The sequence below is a fragment of the Falco peregrinus genome, chromosome 5 (genome assembly GCF_023634155.1).
Source record: "Falco peregrinus isolate bFalPer1 chromosome 5, bFalPer1.pri, whole genome shotgun sequence".
NCBI lineage: Eukaryota > Metazoa > Chordata > Aves > Falconiformes > Falconidae > Falco > Falco peregrinus.
The window spans coordinates 106029066-106052891 of NC_073725.1; the positions used below are offsets into that span (position 1 = coordinate 106029066).

General features: G+C 37.1%; 1 protein-coding gene across 4 annotated transcripts in view; it reads right to left on the bottom strand.

Annotated features, from left to right (window-relative positions):
• Positions 1-270: 270 nt before the first annotated feature.
• CACNA2D3 (calcium voltage-gated channel auxiliary subunit alpha2delta 3) overlaps positions 271-23826 on the bottom strand; it is a 468281-nt gene continuing 444725 nt past the window's right edge. For 2 of the 4 annotated variants that reach the window (XM_055806468.1, XM_055806467.1), the window contains 5 exons: positions 23424-23479; positions 19367-19478; positions 2488-2603; positions 1522-1601; positions 271-680 (listed from right to left, as the gene is read on the bottom strand). In XM_055806468.1, coding sequence (XP_055662443.1) covers positions 588-680; positions 1522-1601; positions 2488-2603; positions 19367-19478; positions 23424-23479 — 457 coding nt within the window. In that variant the 3' untranslated portion in view covers positions 271-587. Of the gene's footprint in view, positions 681-1521; positions 1602-2487; positions 2604-19366; positions 19479-23423; positions 23480-23826 lie in introns of those variants that run through there. The other 2 variants (XR_008747525.1, XR_008747527.1) reach the window with 1 other exon arrangement.

Genomic DNA, 23826 nt, shown 5'->3' on the forward strand with positions numbered 1-23826 from the left:
ATGTTTTATAGCTGTTTCCAGAAAACAAACCTTCACTATAAATCAGCACTGCACATTACCTGCTCAGCTTCATACATGCACACGTGTTTCCTGGACTTGTTAATAAAAGCTATCCTGCCTTATTATAAAATCTAACTCCACATTTTCTTCTCTGATTCTTTTCAGAAATAGGCTAAAAGCATAATAAAAGAACTTCCATTTATTTTATTCTCTTCCCGTCATTAATTAATGGCACAAATACATTATCATACTTCAAATACACTCTGAAACTGTGATTTTAATATACTTTATTGAAAAAAGTACACAGTTTTAAATTATTTTCAATGGGACAAAGCAATGGTCACCTCTATCTACCAAGTCCTTTTCTGATGAATCATGACTGCCATATGCCAAATTCACATCTGCATGACTTGCAAAGTAAAAAGATAAATCTTTTTTCAACATATCTTTAAGAATTTATATCACCAACAGTTTAAAATCATGAAATGCTGATGCTCTGACTATATTTCATGTCCTTTATGTTGCACCATTTCCCAGTTCACAGTTTATCCATGTATTAGCATGCCAATTGAAGACATCAGTCAATGTCACCTTGAGAAAATCGTCAATAGCAGAAGAAGAAGAACAAGAGGAGGTTTAGCACTAAGGCCTGAGACACCACCACATTCTCTTGCATTTTCCTAAGGGAAAAAAAAATAAAACCAAAGGAAAATAAATACAAGCCATTACACTAAATTATGATATATGGCTCTTTACTAAACTACATGGGCAGAAGAGGATTGGTGCAAAAACCAAAACCCATGAACTCAATACACTCAGGAAGCAATTCAGGTAACTATTTTCATTTGAACAAGTTTAGACTGTAGGCTGAAAATGAGCATGAGCAACAAGCATTATACAGTCTCCTCCATGCTGTATTTTAGATCTCATTCTACATTGCATTACACCACTGAAGACATGAAAGTTACTCCAGAGTAAAATGCATGTCTATGCAGATACAAGCCAATGTAATCACCTGCCAGTCTCTACCAGATCTCCTTGGCACTTTAAAAATAAGAGTACTAATGCAGAACACAGAGTAGTAAATATGTGTAGTGATCCCTCCCAAGCAATATTATGTGTGAATGCACTGATATAGCATGACAGTTGAGACGGTGAAGCTAGTTACTGAAAAAAAACATTAGCAGCACAAAGTTCCCAGCCATCTCTAATGAGGAATCCTGTGGTCAGTGCTGAGCTGGAATAAGTTCTCAGATATTCCTGGCTGCCAGTTTACGCTCACATCTTACCACGTTCTCATATCTGATACAAAACAGCCTACAAAAGCAGCAAGTCGAGACGTTGCATACAGGAGTACTAAGAAGATTTGCAGCACTTATAATGTCACTCACTTCCCTTACTGCTGTGTTCAATCATCTCCTGATGTTTCATCTTAGCAGATATTTTTCCTATTTATTTTTTTTTAAAGAAATAAACCATCTACCAGAGTCCAAAAGAAAGGAAAAGTAGTTAGAAACTTACTTCAGGGTGAAATCCATGACAAGATTCTGGGCGTCTTCTTATCTTCTGAGATTTTAAACGTTCACATTTAAGGGATTCATTATGTACAAGGTAGTTAAGGAGAGATGGTCTGACCGTTGCATTTTTGTGTGAGTGTTTTGAAATGAATATAGTGAATATAATGAACATTTTTCAGCTTCTTGCTTTCTTTCCATCAAAAACCCAGGGTGATATGTGTGGTCAGCACAAGAAAAAGGTAATTCTAGTGCTTTCCTCTCAGTGATCCATAGTTCAGACAGTATCATTTGCACTTACATTGCTAACCTGTCTTTCCGTACTAAGTGTGCAATAAAAGCACACTGCAGACTACTTTTGATAAGTTCCAACTTATGTGAGAAAAGAAATCCTCAACTACAGAACAGCACAAAACTAAAAAAATAGAGGAACTAAAAATCAAGTGGTACATTCACTTTGCTAATTTTTTTATATTTCTGGAAAGCAGGATTCTAAAACATTTTCAATACTCCAGTCCAACCCTAAAATAAACAGTTATCTATGTTGTAAGAAGTTTTATAAGTTCCAATATCAGGACCTCCATTCTTGTAAGGAAATTGCATATTTAGGGGCTAATTTGAAAGACATTTAGCTACCCAAAAGTGACCATGACCTTATGATGCTTAAAGATGCACATAACTGTTTGTTTAATTTGTACTGGCTGTTCAAAAAAAAAAAACCCAACAAAAAAAACCCAACCACACATCAAAAAACAACAACAAGAACAACAAAACAAACCAAAAAAAAAGTGAATTCTCCTTGAAAATAAGTGGGAAGGCATTCTCAGCTGTCTTACTTTCAAACAGCCCCAGAACTTTGTAATGGGTAATGATATGTTCTTAAGTCATGTAATGTAAGTTTGACATACATAATAAAATTTTTTTCAATATTTGCATCTTGAATCTTTTTCAGACAACTTTGCAAACAAAAGGATATACCTTATTTCTATAGGTGCCATGGTAATTGGTGGGACAGAATCACAGAAGCATTCATTATCTACTACCACCATGAAGAGATTGCTGCTTGGGATTTGCTGGATTACAAAAGACCTGTAAATTAAAAAGAAATCAAATAACAGTGACATTATTTGTACTTCTGAGCAACAGTTTTGTTAGGGTTTTTTGAACTTGTCAACAATGCTTGTATTACAGTCAGAAATATAATTTACTTTATATATATATATCATCCTGTATCTCTACACCTTGGGGAAGTAGAGGGCCTTGGGCAATGCTTCGTTCCCTCAGTTCACAGAATATGGTTGTCCATTTTCAGATGTACATGCTGCTGAAAGGTACACGGGTGACGTGGAACAGGTGGGCTTATACTGCTGGTATGTTAATGCAGAGCCTGAGGCACAGGTGAACCACTAACGATATTATCAGATTTTTCTTCTTCAGATTCCAATACAGAATCTCTGCTTTATTATGAATCCCTAGCTGTGTATTTATGATCGGGAATTTTTAAGTACACATGAAATCAATCTGTAAAAATAATGAAGATTCTCCTGCAGCCACACAACGACAACTCACAGTCCCAAACTTTAGCCTGTACAGTCGCATTAGGGCTTTTACTTGCTCTGGGTCTTGCTTGAAGCGCCATGAACTACTGAGAAAGATCTCAGCTTTCACCTGTCCTCTCAAGAATCCTTTTATTACTGAGCCAACGAAACAGAGATTAAACCTCAAAACCTTCCTAAGTGAGGAAATTTATTTTAGAATAATGACAACTATATGATACAAATATGGTGATAACTCAGCACCACATTCAAATTAAGATAAAACAGGCAATTGAAAAGGAGAGTGAGAAATAAAGACATTGCTAGTAAGAAGGAAATCACCCAGGGGAGACCAGGGAAGGATCCTGTGGGCATTATTTAATGATCCACATAGTTACAGTGAGCTGAACTCTTAATAAGCACATACCAAAGAGAAAAGGGGAGGAGGCACAGCCAAACGGGCACCGTTTAGCCTTTCGTTTGAAATTCAGGACACAATACAAAGAAAGGCTTTAAGGCTTGGACCCAAGTCTTGATACATTTTTAAAACAATCTGTCAGAATTTATATATCATATCAACAGAATATCTGCCATACCGAATATCATTGAAATCCGGCGGTTCCAGGAATTAGGTGTTTTTCAGTGTGGTATGCTGGTAAACGTACAGAACGTTAAGTGAGGGTTTGAGCACCAAGAAGATGTGGAGAAAAACATATTTTTCCTCAGACATCTTTATTTAAAATACATATTGTCTTACTAAAATAACTCCCTGCTTTTTCCAAAGATCACAGAGGATGAAATAGCAGAGGGGGCAGGGAATATTCAAACCTAGCTTCAGAAAAAAAAATACTTGGAAAACTTACTATAAAAATGTTGCCAACGGAAAGATTAAACACTTTTCAGTATTTTTTAAACTTACTGAACCTCCATTAAAATTACACTTAGAGTGATCTGCAATATGTTAGCTTTATGTTTATATATGAAATATACATTTATGGCACAATGTAAAAGGCTGAACTTTATAAATGTACCTACCAAACAGCTGGAGCATGTAGCAAGACTGACATCATTGTAATGGAGCATCTGTGGCTTTGTGGATTTGTGTGTGGGAGAAATGGGGCCAATAAAAGGAAAGGAGGGAAAAACTTTAACAGACAATAATACCAAAATTGTACTGCATGAATTTCTCCAAACAGTTAGGAATAAATCAAACCCTAAAGGGTAGAAAAAATATTAATTTTATTCCCAGAAATTGGCACAGTTTGGACTTTGTGCGGTCCAAAACTTGTATTTATTGTATCTTTATAACTGGCTCAGAAATGGTCCTGAAGGGCATAATGTGTTGTAACAATTAACTGGATGCTCAATGATTAATTTCTCTTTTTGATGAGAAGGGAGTACTCTCTCTTCTGTTGTACCTACTGTGTTCCTAACTCCAAGTCCTTCTGTAATAGTCCCTTTTGGTGGCCCTCAGGTGAATACTGAAGCCTATTGGAAAGCATGTACCATCGAGCCAGGCTTAACGGTGCCATTTTAGGAAAGGTGGGCACATTTCCCATGTCATTTCTTCTTTCATGCACTTTTCTGGGGTGGCATAAGGGCTGTACAGTACAGGTCATTGCTTCCCCAAAGAAGAAAAGAAGGGGGGGTGGGGGGGGGGGGGGGGCGGACAATAAAAGTAAAAAAAATCTGGGAGCTTTTCCTATCACTTCACTTAGCCGGTGTGAAAAAAAGAAAGCACTTTAACCCAGAAGAAAGTTTCCACTACGGAACTAAGGTGCTAGAGTAAATTACTGTTTGGATTCTCTGCCAATAAAGTAAAAAACTACAAAGGTTTGTAGGAATTAAGTGATACAGAAAATCCTGCTAGACGTGGTGATTTGGGGAATGCAGTATGTGCATGGATTGATGGAATTATGAATTAAAGGAACTACAAAAAGCAGTATATTAGGTTCAGTAAAAAAAGTTTTCTACTTCAGGAATTATAAGACAGTTATCAACTAATCACACTGTGAATCTAATCAAACAGTGAATATTCTTAAGAATCTACATTCTGTTTACCTATTACAGATGTTTGTGAAGTGTCTAACCTTATGGCGACTGCCACAGAACTTGTGATTCATCTAAAGAACCATAAAAAAAAAAAAAAGTTTTTGGCTTACTGCAGCATTTTTTTTCATAGTGCTTAATAATATCTTAACTAATATCTTGCCAAGTGGAACCAACTTGCTGCTTCTCTACCATACTAGAGGCAAATTAAAAAGAAAACATTATCGTCCACAAGCAGTAAATGGATGTTTTCCCTTTCACAATACCCAAACATAACCTTGAAATGAAGTTGTGGAGCCAAATGCTCACACCAGTCACTGGCTTGTGAGGTCACAGGCAAAGGATTAACATATCAGCGAGTGAAGACAGAGGACTGAAGACAGAGATTGAGTTTAGCAAAGAATTAAGGGCAAAAAAAATATGTCCATTTAAGCTTTCTTTTCTATTAAGAGAATTTACACAAGAAAATTATGCTTCTTTCAGCTGCTGTAATTTAAGACCATTTTGCAGTCATGAGGGATTCCTACCCTCACTACATCAATGGCAAAGAAGTTTCTGCCAGTCACAACTGCTGCAGTTGCTCTGTGACTATTCAGACCATACACGCAGCACTGCTTCCCTGCCCCAAGCGGACAAAGCACACAGCCACCCCCGAAGCAGGTCCTGTGTTTCAGTTCAACTCCCAGTTTCCATGGTGACATGCCCATGCATCTTTGAAATTCATTTTGAGTGAACATTCATGCCAGTAAGCCTCAGAAACTGAACGGTCACAGAAAACAAAAGGTGCATAAACCCAGTCAGAACAAAGTCTTTCAGTTACTGAAATATTCCCTCAAAATGTTTCATTGTGTATGCCAAGATTCAGTTGTAAGTGAGAAAAACCTCTAGCAGAACAGCTTCCACGACTGCAATGGGGAATAAAGAAAGTTGCTGACAAAGTAGTGAAAATGGTCCTGTCTTTTAAATGAGCTCCACTGTGAGCCTTTAAAGTTTCTATGACACTAAGCATTTCTGAACACCTGCTGGCTCCGGCTGTCATTCGTGTCGCTGGCAATATGGCAGTCAGCTTTCAAGGACAGAGTAAGGGTTTTTATTGACCTTTATTAACAATCAAAAGAAAGTCTGTGTTTAACAGCCTATGTTTAATATTATGGAGAACACTTCAACTTTAAAGGGTAATGCTCTTTTTGTGTTAAGTAATGTAAATCTGATTAAAATGTTCTTCCTTTATACCAGTATCTTCACCATCATTTGATAGTGACAGCACTATCAAAATCCTTGCATAGGTCTCTATATATAAAATGGAATAAACTGTTGTGGTTCCTGTTATGCTGTAACCTCACTGGGTCCCTAAGAACCTTATTATTAACTTCTCCCCTATCTTTCATCCACTGAGGAACTAGTTTGGTTTGTTTGACATACAGGTTCAGAGGCTTAAAACAGACCTGAACACAAACTGCTTCTTCACTTTGTGGGGAAGGTGAGGAAGGAAGAAATTTGTTACTTGAGAGGGGTAGAGTGAGAAGGAGGAAGAAAATCTAGTCATGCCAAACTATTTTGTTAATGAAGATAAAATAAGAACAGAGAGTAAATCTGCAAGAAAATCTGTATTTTGAGTCAGAGCATTACACAACACTTTTCCTCATGTTTCACACTATCTGTTTCTTTCTAACCTGCCTCTGTATCAGCCCATAGAGAAAGACCTGCCCAAACACCTACAAATTGATTTGAAAAAAAACACAGCTTCACGTTTTACTTGGAAATAGTAAATATTTGCTAAAAAATGCAAGCATTTATTAATCTGATCTTTGGAAATTATTTTTTTCGTTATAGAATTAAACAGGAAAAGACTTGGAATTCAGGTACTGCTGCATTCAAAATTACATTTGCTAAAGTCATGCTTAAGAAGGCATGATAAGAAAGCACACTTCTAATGCGTGCATGGTAGCTAAATGACTCTTCCCACAGAGAACCAGTTCTTTCTAATTTCTTAAGACAGCCTAGAATCTGGGAAGCACCATGACAGGACTGTAACACAAATCTTGGAGGGCAGTCACCCCAGCTGCTTTCATGTGTGTAGCTCAGGTTCCTGCACGAGAGGGGTAATCACCCCCAGCTCTGAACAGAGAGCCTGGAGAGGCACAGGCTGCTCAAGCATAATTCAGAGCAGGAGCTTGGCTTCCATGATCCGAATCATCCTCTGTGGGAGGGTCTTTCTCTCTCTAATGGCTAAACAGTGATCCTGCAGAGAAATGCGTCCTGAAGGGGGTGAAATGGGGTGCCTAAAGCTAAGTGCAGACTATAACACCTGTTCTAAAAGAGCCAGCACACTGCGTTCAAACCTGGGGCTTTATCTGATTTTAATCTCTTCCTTTTCCCTGTGTATATAAAAATTTTCATACCATTATAAGATATATTACATTGTTACCATAATAGTTTCTGCCACAGGCTATATTAAAAACAAAAACAAACAAACAAACAAAAAAACCCCCAAAAAACCCCAAACCAAAACAAACCAACTTAATTTCAAAATTGCCAGCTCTTTTTCTTATTATAAGAATTACTTTGACTTGTAAGGAGGGATAATTAGAAGATATACTCAGGGCAGTAGAGGAGTAGGGACCGAGCTGGCACTGCCCTTGCTGCACTGCCCTCTTTCCACACTGTGTGCTTCTTTCTCTTTTTACCTTCCAGCCTCTGAACAAAGTGGAAAAGTATCAGTAAGGCAAGTGGGAGAGGGACAAACCTCCCTGGAAAGGGGAGAGATATTCCAAGATGGGAGAAAGGGCACGGGGATAATAAGACAAGCGCTGTTGGTGCTCTGTGGGAAAGGGACAGAGGGAAGAGGTTTATCAGCTGCTGCAGCAGGTGACTTTGCTGTGGGGCCCCTGCAGTCCCGTAGGGATTTTGGAGCTTCTCCCACACTGATGAAAACAGGCACAGCAGTAGCAAGGCAGAGCCAGACCCTTTTTTCTTCCTGGCTGCTGTACTCATGAGGCTGCTCTATCCCCTGAAGGCAGACAAGCGGTTTACCGGCTAACTGAAGATCACACACATGTGCAAGTCACTATTTCCTTGCTCAATGCAGGTCATTGCTTCACCACAACTACTTGAATCGCAAGGTGCATAATCTGTATGTGGTAGGCTTAATATCTTGTCTCTGAAATGCTGCTGGCTTCAGCTTTCCTTTCCTAACATAGATGGATCCATAACAGGCAAAGCTAAAGTAATTCAATTTCAAACACGCAAGAGGTGTGTCTTGCCCAGCTCAGAAACCTGTAAGTTGCTTACACCCTGCTATTTGACTGTAGCACCTGCTGTTCAAGGAAATCAATACTAGTGTCACACAGCTTATTCTCTGTTTTTCCATGCAGGAGAGGTAATCCATTTCCTTGTCCACCGATGTTACGTTTTGGACAGGATACAGGCTGAGCACAGCGCTGAGTTTCCCTGGTAAGGAGCAGCCGCTTACACAGCCCCAGACACACCCAGGCTTAAGGAAACGTGGAACGCAGCATCTCGTATGGGATGGAGGGGGGGGGGGGGGGGGGGCAGACAGCTGCAGAGAGGGGACAGACTGAGGATCCCAAATTCCATCATTAGTCAGTTGCATTGATCCTTTTCCCTTTCCCTGACTTAGAGCTGTGCTCCCTCCTGTTTGCCGGTGGCCAGCAACACTGTTACCGTGTCAACAGCAGAGAGTGGTCATAACCCTGAGAGTGCTCAGCAATCTTTGCTTCTCAGAGCCATTGCCCCCTTCAAGAGAGAGTTACAAAGGTTGCAAAGGGTTTGAGGGAATAAAATGAATGACAAGCAGCATGGAACTTGAAGATACTTACAGGATAAAACTAAGCTTGAGGAACCAAAAAAAAAAAAAAAAAAGTTCAGATAAAATATCTTCCCATTATCCTGCAGAATGGAATATATTTCTTTGTAATTTGTGGACGATTTGAGCACCACAGAAACATTAAAATCGATTAAACTTTGTTTAAAAACAATGCTGTGTGTTACTAGTTTTTTTAAAAAATCTTGTTTTCTCACAGAAATACTGCATTATTGTGCTTTGTTTTAAAACATGCTTGTTCATAAGTAAGAATTATTGATCAATATGGTATATTCTACAAACAATACACTTTTTAATTTTACAAAAATATGCTGCTATTATTTAGATCTGTGCTCGTGACAACAGATGCTATGAAGTAGAATACATGGTCACAATAAACACATGGCTCAGGTGGGATTTTAAAATATCCTGTAAACATTTAAACGGCTGTTCAGATTCATCTTTAATTTCATGTTTAGGAGCTTTAACAGCCTGCTTCAAGGGGGGGGGGGGGGGGGGGGGGAATATCCATATGTGTATTTTTCATTTGTTTCTGTAATGACCATAGGAACATTTTAATATTATTGTTTCATGCTACAGTGATGACTGTGGGACTTACATTCAAACTATGACTAGAATAATATCTATTGTTGTGTTAGCGTTTGTCACTCCTGCACATACATAATCATATCAATCATTTTTAGGAGGCTGTAGAAAAGAAAAAAAAAAAAAAAAAAAGAAATAGCTACCAGTTGTTTTGCCCTTGCAGATGAGTCCTGCAAAGCATGGAAGAAATTCACTGTGAGTATTTTGAACTGAAAGAAACTGAGGGCAGTATTTTCAAATTGGCAACCAAAACACATTCACGAAGATGTGAAAAAGTAGCCTGAATTTCCATGGTACTCAACTTGGATAGCCCCCACTGGGCGCTCAGATGCTCGAGCATCTCTGTAAATTCAGCCATTTCTCTCCAGACCTTTCAGCATTATTTTTTGAGTGCAAAACCATGTTAATGAAGTTTGGGTATTTTGGATTAAGATTAGTTGGCACTTTGGGATTACATTTCATATCTGTTGAATTTGATCTTTCCTATTTTTTTACAGAAAGAAAAAACATACCAGCACCAGGGTACAGGAAATGGAAAATATTGTGCACTCTGCACTCAAATATGTGTTAGTCACATAACTGTTGGTTGCAAATGTTCAACCCTAATGGTCTGGAACAAACTTTAAGCATTCAACTGAAGTGCAGATATCCGCTGTGCTGTTTCCCAACTCCTATCATGTGCTTTCCAGGCTGCTGGCTACATTTCCAACCCACATTTCTCTCACTTATCATATTTTTTAAATGAATGAATGAAATGTTTATACCACAGTCAAGTTGGGCTACTTGTTGTTTTTTAATTTATTTATTTTTGGTGTGGTGTTTTGCTTTTTTTGTTTCAAATAAATGATGATAGAGAATGGAATATCTTCAATGCAATTTATAAAAATAACATATATGCCAATAACAACATTTCTGAGAGCTGGAGCAGTTAAAGTATATGAAAAAAAAAGCATCTGGTGGTTCGCTAATATAAAAAGAGACAGATAAACTCTCAGCCTCAGGCCCGTAACCTGACCTCATGCTGGCAAAATATTGCTACCATGTATAGCCTGGCTGACTGCAGCACAGTTCTGTGTCAGTATAAACATACCTACTCAAAGCAAAGTTTAGAATCAAGGATCTAAATTAACGATATCATCCTCACCATTCCTGTGCCTGCCAAAGGCTTGCAACCCCAGAGAGCTACGGGATCGTTGGCAATCACATTTCAGAAAGGAATCCCCAGAAGTGCCATTCATCTTTCATGATCAATCAGAGGATGCTTTCTCAAATAACTGATGCTCAGATAAGAGTATCTTACCAACTGCATATTAGAAATGTAACAAACATCCAAAAGCTTTGAGTGTGCACACTAGGATGAAAAAAAAAGTACGTTGTGTAACAAGGAATTTGACAGTGCTCCTAAGCTTTTTAGTCCAGCCGCCCACCCTTATGAAGATGTAAGATAAAGGAGAGTTTCAGATCACTAGGTTTAAAATAGACTGCAAAATTTTTGCAAAGAAACTAAGCTCAGAAATGCCACAAACATTAAATATGAGTGCAGGTTCATACCCTTGAACAAACCTGAGAGCAGGCAGGGTGGGTACCTGGTTCTATGATAAGCTGCTCACGATGACAACAGAGGAGATACAGTAATTGGTACAAAGCAAATCATATCAGAGATCTCTTAAAGCTTAGACTTAGCTTTTTGACAGTGGCATCTGGTTAGCGGGACAATGACAGGGAGGTCAGAGAAGATATCTAGACTTGAAAATGCAGTTCCACTATAGTATGTTAGTCTACGTGTTTGTAGTGGAGGTTTTTTAGCCCTTACTAGGGCTAAAAGCTAAAAAACTACTAAGTTACTTAGCTACTTACTTCAGTAGCTGTGGTTTGTACTGAGAGACATCTCAGTGTTTTTTAAAAACTACATTATTTCTAAACTAGATTCTAAATATAATTTAAAGATTAAAAAGCCAGTTGATTTTAGGAAGGCTCACAAATATCATGTGACATTGTAAACATAACTTCTGATATGCATGAATTCGTAACTACTCTTTTCCACAGCTTTGGGTCTAGTCAAATCTAAAGACAGTACAGCCCTAGCAAAGAGCTATGCATCACAAACTGGCGTATGAAAAGCAGAGATGATTGGGAGATTCACATTAAAAGTGTAATAAATCCTAGGACTAAAGTGCTCATTGGATGTGCCCACAGTGTGCTTTGCAAGGATGTTGTTAATTTATTTCTGTAAACATAAACTTTAGCAATTATTAAGAAGGCCACATCTGAAAGAATTAAGTACACTGCATGTCATGTTCTCTATAATGTTTTAGGTAATGTATGAATGTTCCCTGCATGGCACTCAGATCTTAAAATTCATGATGTTTTTCCAAGATAAAGACTATTAAATATTCATTAAGCTCTCAAATCCTCTGTGAAGTGTCACATGTACAGATGCCTAAGCCCTGTTTCCACTTTTTTCATCAATCAGACTGCAATATAAGTGTATTATAAACTGAAATGAATTTCCTAGTATTAGCAATTCTTCGCAAGTTTGCCCGGCTTTAAAATTTCACAGTGTTTCCCAATTCTAATAACTTTTCCTATTTCAAGCCATCTTTATGTATATATATATATATATACACACACACATATATATTATTCAGCTCTATAGATTATGGCATTCATACAACTTTTTAAATCTGCTGCCATTACAAAGCACCATTTCATTGTGCTAGATACTATCTATCATTTGGTTAATATTTATCACTGCTTGTTTAAAATGTAAAATTACATTAATTTTTGAGTAATATTTACATTTTATAGCACTACTGAGCTTAACTATGAATAGTGAATGGGTGGAGATCACCACCATCCTATGCAGAATTTTATAAATAAAACTTCTCAAGCAATTCAGCTCTAGGCTCATTTGGAAGACCTAAGTAGAGAAGTGGGCAGTGAAGAGAAAAAGCACATCTCACCCTACTCATCAGAAAAAAAACCCCCGAAACCTACAACAAAACTGATGACAAACTAATAGACTGAATTGCTTGGAAGCTGACCCATATACCTCCGAGATTTTACAGTTTACACAGTCAGTGCTATAAAGTCTCCTAATAAAAAATTTGCACACATCTGCAAGAAAAGACCACAGTCCATTTCCTTATCTTCCTTTTCCTTCTGTGGAGTCCCTCTCTCATTCAATATATATTCCTTGCCATTAAAAATGCCCTTTGAAAAATATTACTATGGTCATATTTTATTTTTTTTTTACATTACCTTTTCTCCTTGGATCCATAGTAATTCTTTCATTCTCTGTTTTATGATGATTACAATGCCAAGCAAACTGAGCATCTGAATACAGATTTGCATGGTTTTGTCAACTAAATAAACAAACTCCAAGGTTTTGATTTTGAGGAGAACACTCTGATATAGAAACTGAGATAATAAGAAAAACCTATTTTCAATATAAGGTGGGATTCCATGTGTAAGCAGTACTCCTGAATCCAATAGGCACACTAAAAAGTTCTGAAATAAAAACTGGAATATTGAAAATCTTTCTCTATTTAAAAACAAAACCCCCAAACAAACAAAACAAAAAACAAACCTTGAAAGCTGTCCAAAGGATTGTTAAAACTAATGACTGGCAGGCAGAAACCTGCCTGCTAACTTATATGTGCCTTGCCCTATTATTTCATATGCCTATTTTCTAAAATGAAAATAGTAATTTACAGTGTTTCCTGAACAGGTCATTCAAAATATACATTATCAAAGGGTAGAGTCAAATTACCCATACGGTGACTTTAAATTGCACCTGCATGACAAACACTATAATCATCGTTGTCTTTGCAGTGAAGAGGAAGTTACTCAACATACAGTGGAGATGTGTGGGTAACACACAATATAGGATATTACACTAAGTATGAAGACCTTTAACTAACAATTCCAGCAGTTTGAATTACATAATTCAATACTTTTTACAAGAAAAGGATAGGAAAAAAAGTCTTTTGGGATCTTCTAGAGTTTTGGGGTTTTGGCTATGACCATTTTCTACCAATACTGCTGTTGCTGCAAATATAAAGACTTTTCAACACTCCCAAGTATTCTGCAAGTCTGGAAGATCTGATTTTCCAAGCAGAGGTGCAAGATGACTCGATAAGACTTTTATTCTTGATACTAGAACAATTAAGTACTGAGGTATGCAAAATACTGAGCTCCCCTTGACTTCCATGCACAGCTAAGCAAGCTCCCAGGAATTACGATCCGTGCAATGTTGCCAAGATCAGCAGTGAGCAGTTTGACTATGGCACACCTGTGACTCAGCATGGGCACAGGTAAAAAACATTTATGCACATGTTATCATATGTGTACTTTGCATGGCTGCTGAAAACGCAAGTACGCAAAAACCTACAGTCTAAACAATGATGAAATATAGAGAACACTTGGTTTTCCTCAGGGTCCTATAAGATGGATACAGTAGAATGAATATAACCCAAAATGTCTTTTAGAAGACTGACTATAATTTACTGCCCAAACTACTCCAGGAAATCTACAGGGATATGCTGATGTATGTAGATAGAGCTCCAAATGAGAAGAAATTGGCCCTTTATGCTTTCCTTATTTTACGTGGCAAGCTGATTTGTTTGGAAGTAAACTAACTACATTTGAAAAGGCAAATGATTATTTATTTCATGGGAAATTGAACTGCATATTTATTTACACATTTTAAACACGATCAAGTACAGCAGTTTGGCAGGCTTCTACTGGGAAAGAAATGCAGAAATATTTCAGCAAATGGTGGTATGCATCAAAATTAAGTGTTTTTTAAAAATCATTACCATTTTAATGCCTGCAGATTGCACTATTCCTGACACTAATATACTCATGCCCTGAACAATCTGAATCTAATTGGTATTGTTATTTATCTGTTACTGCCAAATAAGAACATTCAGTGGACATGTGTGAAATTTGCCATTAAAATTCACATGAAGGGTTCAGTGTCATCCTGAACTATAATTCCACTGCCATTTACCTCTTCTTATTGGTAATGAACAGCACTCGATGCCCAGTCTATAAGAGATCAAGAGAAGGCATTTAGTTTATTGATGGTTTTCCCTGTTAAATAATCGCCTCCTTACTAACACTCCAATGGGCAAAATATATAATACATGGGATGGCATTTAATCAAATAAGTAGTTCCTCTCAATTAACAGGCAATTTACATGATATATACAAGAAAGTAAAGGCAACACTTACATCCATATTTTGTGTAATGAAACCACACACATCCTTCCCAGGGTTAGGATGATTGTAGCTACATGTTTCCTTGCTTCCCTACTGAGAACATGGCTTTCTCATATTTACTTCTCTCTGTTTTGTGTCTTAAGACTCTGCACAAAGGATCAACTGGGAACAAAATAGTGTCTTTAGGTTTCTGGTATTGACCTTGTGGACCCATGAGTGCTACAATTAAAAGAGAAGGGGGCTTTGCTCCCCGGGTCATTGGAAGTAAGGCCAGATTTTTGATCTGCATCCAAGTCCAATATGTCATCACACATGAACAGGAGAGGTTAAAAGGGCAGATTTTTAAGCATTTGACTGTGCAACGGCTGCCTGATTTGTATGCCCATAGTTTTACAGTTGAACATGCAAACTTGGAATTATTCACTTAAAGTTTCCTTACAACTTTGAAATTCTTAAATATATACTTAATGTATAAATAGTCAGATGAGCGAGTTGCTGTGCCTACAGATCTACATTCACATTCATAGCAGCCTGGGTTAACACTGAAATTAATGTTTTTTTCCTAAGTGAAGCTAAAAGAAAACATCTGAATTTTCATGCAAAAATGAGATTTACAATTAGAGAAAAATTCTTCTGTTCTACAAACAGATGAGTTGATATACTAAAGAGATCAGGTAACTTTCTTTGGTCAAATATCATAACAGCCATCATCTTTTCTAATTTATAATAACTTGTCTTTCTAAGGATGCTTTCTCTAGACATTTTTACTGCTCTTTAAGTATCAGCAATTAAGATTTGCAATGCTGAGATCACCAGAAGGCACAAACTGGTAATGTAACTGGTGCGAATGGCTGAATGTGTATTAAAATGGCTGATGTGTATTAAAATAGGCTAACGCATTGGGGTGATACCTCATCAAGCTGCAAGCAGCATTGAGATGTTTATTTAGCCAAAGACATCAAATGTAATGTCTAATCAAAAACACATCTCTGAGCAGCACACTACCTTTAAAACCCATACCAAGTTGTTTGGCATTAGTGTAGCTCTGATGCAAGAGAAAGAGTTGACATTGATAAAGAAATAACATTTCTCTTTAGCAATTAACTATTTCCACCATTGAAGCTGCTGTAGAACATTCAACAGCTATCTGAGTTTTCAGACGTAATGCTTTTTTTTTTTTTTTCTTTTTTTTTCTTTATAAAAGGGAATAGCTTACTGGAAAATATGAAAGCATTTCAGATTTTTAAAAAATCCCAGTTTTTCTCTTTTGTTGACAGTGCTTAGAAAATGTGGGTTGACTTGTTTTTGATTGCTGCTTAAATAGAAGATTAATTTAATAATGATTGGGATATTGAATAACAACAAATTATGGTGTGGGACAGCCAAACCCTGACCCTAATGACATTCTTATGTTAATTCTTATTTTCTTTTAGGCTCCTGCTTTCTTAAATAAAACCTATATTTTTGAAAATCGTTTTTAAACATTGCAAATTATCCCAAAGTAGCATTTATTTTTTTCTAGTAAGAGATAAGTTTACATATAGAGAGTGTATTTTACAGGTCTGTATACATTTAGTGCTTGACTCAAAGTCCACTTCAGTGTGTAGGTGAATTTCCGTCGACTAAGTTTTCAGAGATGGCTAAAAAGGCAAGCCAGCTATTTACGAAGTAATTAGCATGTAGTCCTTTCTACTGTGTGATTTATTTGTGAGGATACTTTGATTTAAGTCCAAGCATCCACGATTAAAAGTTATAATTGGAAATGCTTATAAGAACAAGGCTTAGTTTTCATAACTACAGTAGGCAACTGTTCCCCTTGGTAACTACGAAATGTAGAGTATTTCTATACTATCAGTAACAGCATGGCCAGGACAGAGTAAGATTGAGCCTCCTACTCTCACTATGTGACCTTGTTGACTATGACTGTGACTTTGTTAGCAATAACACAGTATTTGTGCTCTGAAATGTCTTATCTATGTAACATTATATGGTTACAATTAACATCAGTCGTCATTTTTACTTCTACGAAGAGACTGCTTTTAGTCTTCTTTTTCAGACAAGGGCTCTATAGTTGTGCCTGACACTGTAGGAACAAAGGACAGTGACTTGAATGAGTAACTTGTGACACAAACCTTCCTGAAGCAGAGTATTTGCATAACTTTGGTTTGTAAACCTGTGCACAATATGCTGACTTTTCTAGTGCCTTTCAAATAGGGTTGCAATATTAAAGTGGGTGTATATTCAGCTAAATATTTACAAATATATTTTCCAATTTGTAATCAAGATTTGCAAGCACATATCACAAACAAATCTATAACACAATCCAAAGAGGATACAGAAAATAATCTTACTGACTCCGATGGTTCTGAATTGAGAGCCTACTACACACCAGATGCCGTGCAGATTAATCATTGAACACAGTGTCAGTTCAAGACTCTTATGTATATAAGGTTGAACCCTAATTTTGACTGATTGAGCCCATCATTCTTAAATTACAAGTATTAAGCAACACACTTGCTTGTAAAAATATTTATTGGTACTGAGGCTGTGAAACAGAAAACTGGGTCAGAAGATGTAGGTCTACAAAGGACTTTGGGTCAAATTCCTTAGCTGTTCTGCGGGAAAGTGTCCTGGGTTATAACAAAAATATTTGGAATCCAATGCAGTCTGCAATCTCAGATGCAATTTGTAGATTGTTAATGACAGTGGGTAAACGGTATAACGAAGAACTTTCCCATGAGAATCTAATAGTTCTTCTGGATTATTTCTTTAGGTTTTGCCATTGCTTGTGGAGAAAAATAATGGGTGCCTTGAGATCAGTTTGTAACTTACAGGGTTTTCTTTTATTTTTTTGTTCCACTGTGGAACATAAAATGTTTTTCTATGAAAAAGATCTTAGCGCATTATTTTTGAAATACTATAATTTTCACTAAACTCAGTTTCCAGCTCAGTGCTGTCCAAGTATTGCAGAATGAATTGTATTATTTTTGCAAGTTATTTCCTTTGACCTGAAGTTACCTAAGACGACAGACTGAAATCTGCATTCCTTTGAGAAAACCTGGTCCTGTTAAATTAAACTTTTCATGAAATTATGTCTGTTTGCAATATTTAAACAGAATCATAGAATGGTTTGGGTTGGAAGGGACCTCAAAGATCATCTAGTTCCAGCCCCCCCTGCCATGGGCAGGGACACCTTCCACTAACCAGGTTGCTCAAAGCCCCATCCAGCCTGGCCTTGAGCACTGCCAGGGATGTATGATAATTTGTTGCACATCTTCTCAGTAATCTGCTAAATGATCACAGAATAAGGCTGCTTGAATTCTGTAATGCCGGCACGAAGCACTCACAGAGTGTAACCTACATTGTATTTGATACGTCAAGTGCAAAAATCATGGCTTGATTTTGTTGAGTTCGTACTTTTCCGGCAGTGGGACCTATTGTTACATTTAAAGGGCTCCCTTGGATCAATTTACAAAGCACTTTCATACTTCAATCCCACAAAGCCAAATACAAGCAATTAGTCATACCAGACATTAATAATTTCCTTATAATTAAGAGTTGGTCAACAGGAAATTAAAGGTGAATATTAGCACTCCAGTGTACTTACTCCTATTTCCCGTCTTAAAGCAATGAAGATATCAAGGAGAAAAATTAGGAGCAAGTTCAGAAGCACACCTATTGACTTCAAATAGAAGAAATTTTCACCTTTATTTGCTAATTAGATATTGATTTAGTCTTGAAAGGGAAAGTTACAACAATTTTTGTTTAACTTACAAATTCTTCCTGACATTTACATTGATAGACAAATCATTGCTGTTACTACTAATGCCCTTTGTGATTATGACCTCTCTGCATAAAGGAAATCTAATTAAGAGACTTACTGAAGTACAGACATTTGCATAAATGATACCTAGGCAATTCTTCAAATGTACCATAACTACAGTAAAAAGTCAGTGCACACAGGCAGCAAATGCAGAGAACGGACATTTCCAGCCTGAGGGAGGAAAGCTATACTGGAGTCTTTCTCTTCCCTCAAATCTATGAGGGGCAACTTTACAGCAGCACTGGTGGGACCGACAAGGGTGCAGCACCAACTTCGGAGGTCTCTACTATAAACTCAGCTTCCCAGCACTGAAAGTTTTGAGAATAGATTCAATCCTCTCCCACTCTTCAGTCCAACAATTCTAAGAAGGAAACACTGTTTGGCATTCAAGTAAAACAACCAGATCTCACTGTACTGCAAGGAAACATCTCACCCATCCAGCAGGATTTCACTTCTGTATAGTTTTGTCTGTAAAGCTTTACAGAGTATGCTCTTAATAATACTGCCTGCTGCCTGTGTCCAGGAAAAGTCTTACAACATTCACTATTCTTTGAAATTAGCATAAACCTCCACTGGTTTTACATTTTTTGGTAGAAATTAATAGGCACTGCTTTAATTTAAGAGTATCAAACTTAAATGACCGCTGTAATCACAGAAATGACACTTGGAAGAGATCACTATATAAGATAAAACATAACAGACTTGTACGTTCTTCAACATAACCTTGAATAATTCAGTTTTATTGCTTTGTCACAAACAGTTGTATAAAAAAAAAATTGAAAGGGCTTACTTGAAACAGTCATCGCAAGCAATATTCCCCGTGGTCTCCTTTATAGTGCGTTCAGAAACAAAAGCTGGATATTCAGTATCACAGGGCTCTAGGGTTTGTTTCAACCTCTGCGCTATAGGCACAGGAAAAAATATCTTGATGTTAACATGGGAAGAACAGCACACAAAGTTCTGAACAACATGAGATGCTGTGTTACAGAGCTCGCACAGAACGGAAATGTTACTCAGCTTCTGCCACCCTGTGAGATTTCCTAGGCAGTGCATAACACTATTTTTTCAATTAAAAATAGTTTATCCGTGGAATGTCATTTTGGAAGACATAACTGTTAAAGTAGTTATTAATGGTTTAGCCATTGCCAAGCTACTTTACATTTATGCACAAGCTTTTCTTCTTTCTCTGTAGATTCAAGATGAACTTACTGTTGTTTTTATTTCAGTGACGCTGTGCATAGCTACATAATGGTTATGTATGGGAGTTTACATTTATATTTGATATCTAAATTGTATTACATATTACTGAAGCCAAAATCCTTTTTTTTTTGATTACAGCTTGGAAACCCTTGCAGAGTTTCCACAGTTAGTATAATTCTGTGGGTGGGTGGGGGCAGAAGTGTTACTTTGCCCCAAACCAATGCTTGTTATCTGTTTCCCAAAATAGTAATAACTAAGAATCCACAACACTTTTAATCTGAAGCCCTTGCAGTGCAAGGGAAAAGAAAGTGTCACTATTTACATCTTAAAAGTTGTAAAATCGAGGTATTGGGAAGCAGTGGGGCTGGTTCAAGGTCAAACTGCAGGACAGCAGCAAAGCTGGGAACTGAAGGCAGCTCTTCTGACTCCCACACCAATATATCTGTTGGACAATGTCTCTCCCTCATTCCCTTTTTTTTCCCTCCCCACCCCTTCATTCTTCCTTAACACAGAGATACACTTGCACATCAGCGCAAATGTTAAGCCTATCTTAAACTAATTGCTAAGTGAGAAAACAAGACAAGGTATGACAAAAATAGATTACACTGAACAGGCTCTTGGACTTCACAGATCTTCCATTCCAGATAATCTGTTTCAAAGCCAGTGGCATATCTGCTGCGCAGTGCCAGGGGAAAGACCAAAACTGCATTTGCAATCATGCTATAGGACGTGCATTTCTGAACTGTTCGTAATTTTTGTATATAATAAAAAAAAATATACACCCAAATGCACAGATCTGAAGGAAGGTACTGAAGTTAGTCAGAAAAGTTGGATTTCTGATGTTTTCAATATGGTCATGATATATTTAACAATTTAGCATTTGTAAAAAAGCTGACTAACTCTACTACACCTTCTCCCTTTTTCTTCTGCTCTCCTTATCTGTTGCCAAGAATGACTGAAATTTATCACCTGTATTTTGGGTCTACCCGCACTTGTATCAACATATGGCTTGTGTAACAAAAAGTCTGCCAAAGATCCATGGATCTCAGATTTCCAGCAACTCATTAGAGTCCAGAACATGATGGCATTGCCGAGGGTTTAGGGCATCGGTTTCTTCTCTCTCATTTACAAATGTGATTGAGGTGACAAGATCTTGTGCAGAATTATATTTCATACTGGGGTCTGGTAAATCGGCAGGTGTGTGGGGAGCTTCTAGTATCTTCATAGTGTGTGATGCTCTATTAATGTCACAATGTGAGCAGGAACCAATTTCCCCATTAGAGGAGCTGTTTTTTGGTTTGGTTTTTTTTTTTGTTGTTTATCTTTTTTTTTTTTTTTTTTGTTTGGTTTTTTCCCCTTTCTTTTCCTGCGTTTTTTTAAGCATTGTTAAGCTGAAAACAAATGTTCATTTGTTATAATTTCATGAAGTGGAGTCATAATTATGTCGTAGTGGTAATGTAGCATCTGCAGAAGAGCAGACTTAAGTATGGACTTTTCTCTCCTGCTGATTTTTCTCTCTTGAAATGTCTCTTGCTTTTGCTTTACTAACATGTATTGGTTTCTAAACAACTATTGCTTGCTACCTAACCAAATTTGAAGTGGCCAAGCAGTACTATAAAAATGGTGACATTCTAATGACCATGATGAGGGAGTATTTTCAGTACTCTTACTCATCAAAGAAATGGAGCAAGTGAATTATGTAGTTAAAACTTCATTATTAATTAAAACATGAATGAAAATCCCTCAATCACACTTGTCTATAAAAGTGCTGTAATGATAGTTTTGTCTTTAGGAAAAGAAAGGTTGCAAGTTATTAATGCCTGTCTTCTGTAGTTAGTACATGCTTAAAATACAAAACACATTCATTTTCATGAGATGAAGACGGATGCTGTCTTTAAAGGAAGTTTTCCCTAACATTCCATGCAGGAGCCATTGAATGTTTCATGTCAGGATATATTAAAGCATGTTTGTACAGTATACCTCTAAAAAACATCCAGAAAAGTTACCTGTTTCCTACACTGGCTGCTTTGCACTGTTCTGCAACCACCAGGGACTAAGACTGGAATACTTTCCCTTCCTCTTCGGACAAAAGGAAGAGTTTTGCATTTTCTGGGTCTAGTACAGCAAACCACACTGCCCTTCACAGCCATCAGTGACAGAGGCATTTGTCATCATGGATAGGCAAATGACTGGAAAGTCAGTCTTGGTTCTTAGAAGACCTGTCTGGGCGCTGCTGATTATGAAGCAGCCCCAAAAGCAAACAGTGTCCGTCTGGTTCCGATGAAGCTCTGTTTGTGTGTGTGCATCCAATCTACATCGGGTTCAGTGTTTGTCTAAGAGAAAAACCGGCTCTGGTGTTGCAATGCAGCGTACACTTCACATCGGTATGGGAAAGGCTATACTAAGTTCATGCACCTATGTTTCCAGAAGGCTCTTATCAAATCCTCACCTCCAGCAGACACCCATCTCAGCCTCCCCTTCTCCCTACACATTTACAACATGTTAGGCTGTAGCCTGATACATGCTTTGCTATTTGCTGCTGTACTTTCCGGTTGCTCCAGGATAGACAGAATAGCTCCAGCATCTTACTAGTACAGGGGATACTGGAATATTCCAGGGCAATCAGTATGTTCCATTTTCCCGATACCTTAACATCAGACAGGATATTATTTTGGCATAAGGACAGCCTAGTATCCAGGCAATGCAAATATAAACTGAAGCCTAAAGTAGCAATTTCATCCCCTGCTTTGCTGAGGAATATGCAAATCTGTAAATATGAGGCTGACTAATTCAGTTTAAATCGTTATTCCAGTAAATGGCACGCAGCATAATTTGCCAGTGAAACAGCCGGTTGAGGAGAGCACTGCTCTTGTAAATCAGCCTTTGCTTCTGAGAAACACTGCTGCGTGCCGTAAAAAGCCTGCTAAAATATGAGAGACAGTCGACATCGAACACTTCCATTTCTTATGGAAACTGTTAACATTTCATTATTTCAAATGCAGCCTCCACATTGTTAAAAATTATTTTAAGTAAGCTGAATTTTAAATTCATCTTTAGTTTATTACTTTTGAACGTCTATTTTCAATGAAATGATAAAACAAAATATGGTTTTAATGAGCCTTGTTTAAAAATAAAACCATAAAATTTACTATCATAACCCTAAAAAAAATTCTTCTAATAAAATTATATTGAGATGACCATGTTCCTGTGGACTCTTGTTGCAATGGCATTTTCCAGCATTACAACCCCCCTACATATTACAGCAGCTTTAGAAAAAATGTAGAATAAGCAGAAAAAGGCTCGTGTCATTGCTTTACTCACAAAGACTATTTTGGAATGACAGGAAATGCTTTTAAAAAACATATTTAATCATTATCTACTATTTTAACTTTTCCATTATAGCAGTATACTATAGTGCTAGAGTACACACGAGAACTTTGTGGTTATTCATAGAAGATCGTAGTTCTCTCATGTTTTGGTAAACATTAACAACAACAACAACAAAAAGATGCTGACATGGGAGACAAACTATTGTTATCAGATGTCTAACATTTAATTTAAACATTTAGTGCACATGTGAACTTCAACAATCCGATTTAATTTAGACATTTCTGCCATTATAGCCAGGAAATAAAAATCACCCTTACCTTTTGCTGTTAGATCAGAGTGCCACCAACTGCGTAGATTAAATTCCACAAGGAACCTAGAGAAATTATTAGAGTTTTCATATTATCCCCCAGAATGTTTTTAAAACACTAAACTGGCGGTAGTTTGATACCATTAATCTTATTTTAAATAAAAGCTAACACAGAACTGAAATTCATGTCACTAGCATAACTCTGGGATTATCAACTACTGCTATTTTCATGTTTTCATTGGGTTGTATTTTACCACAATAATTTATTCTAAAATTAACCCCATCAATAAATCATAGATTTATCTATCATTAATTTAAATTACTGATCTTATTTGAAGTGTCCATGAAAATTCTCAATGCATGGCAGCATATGATATTTTTACAGTTGAACATTACTGAACATTATTTCTTCA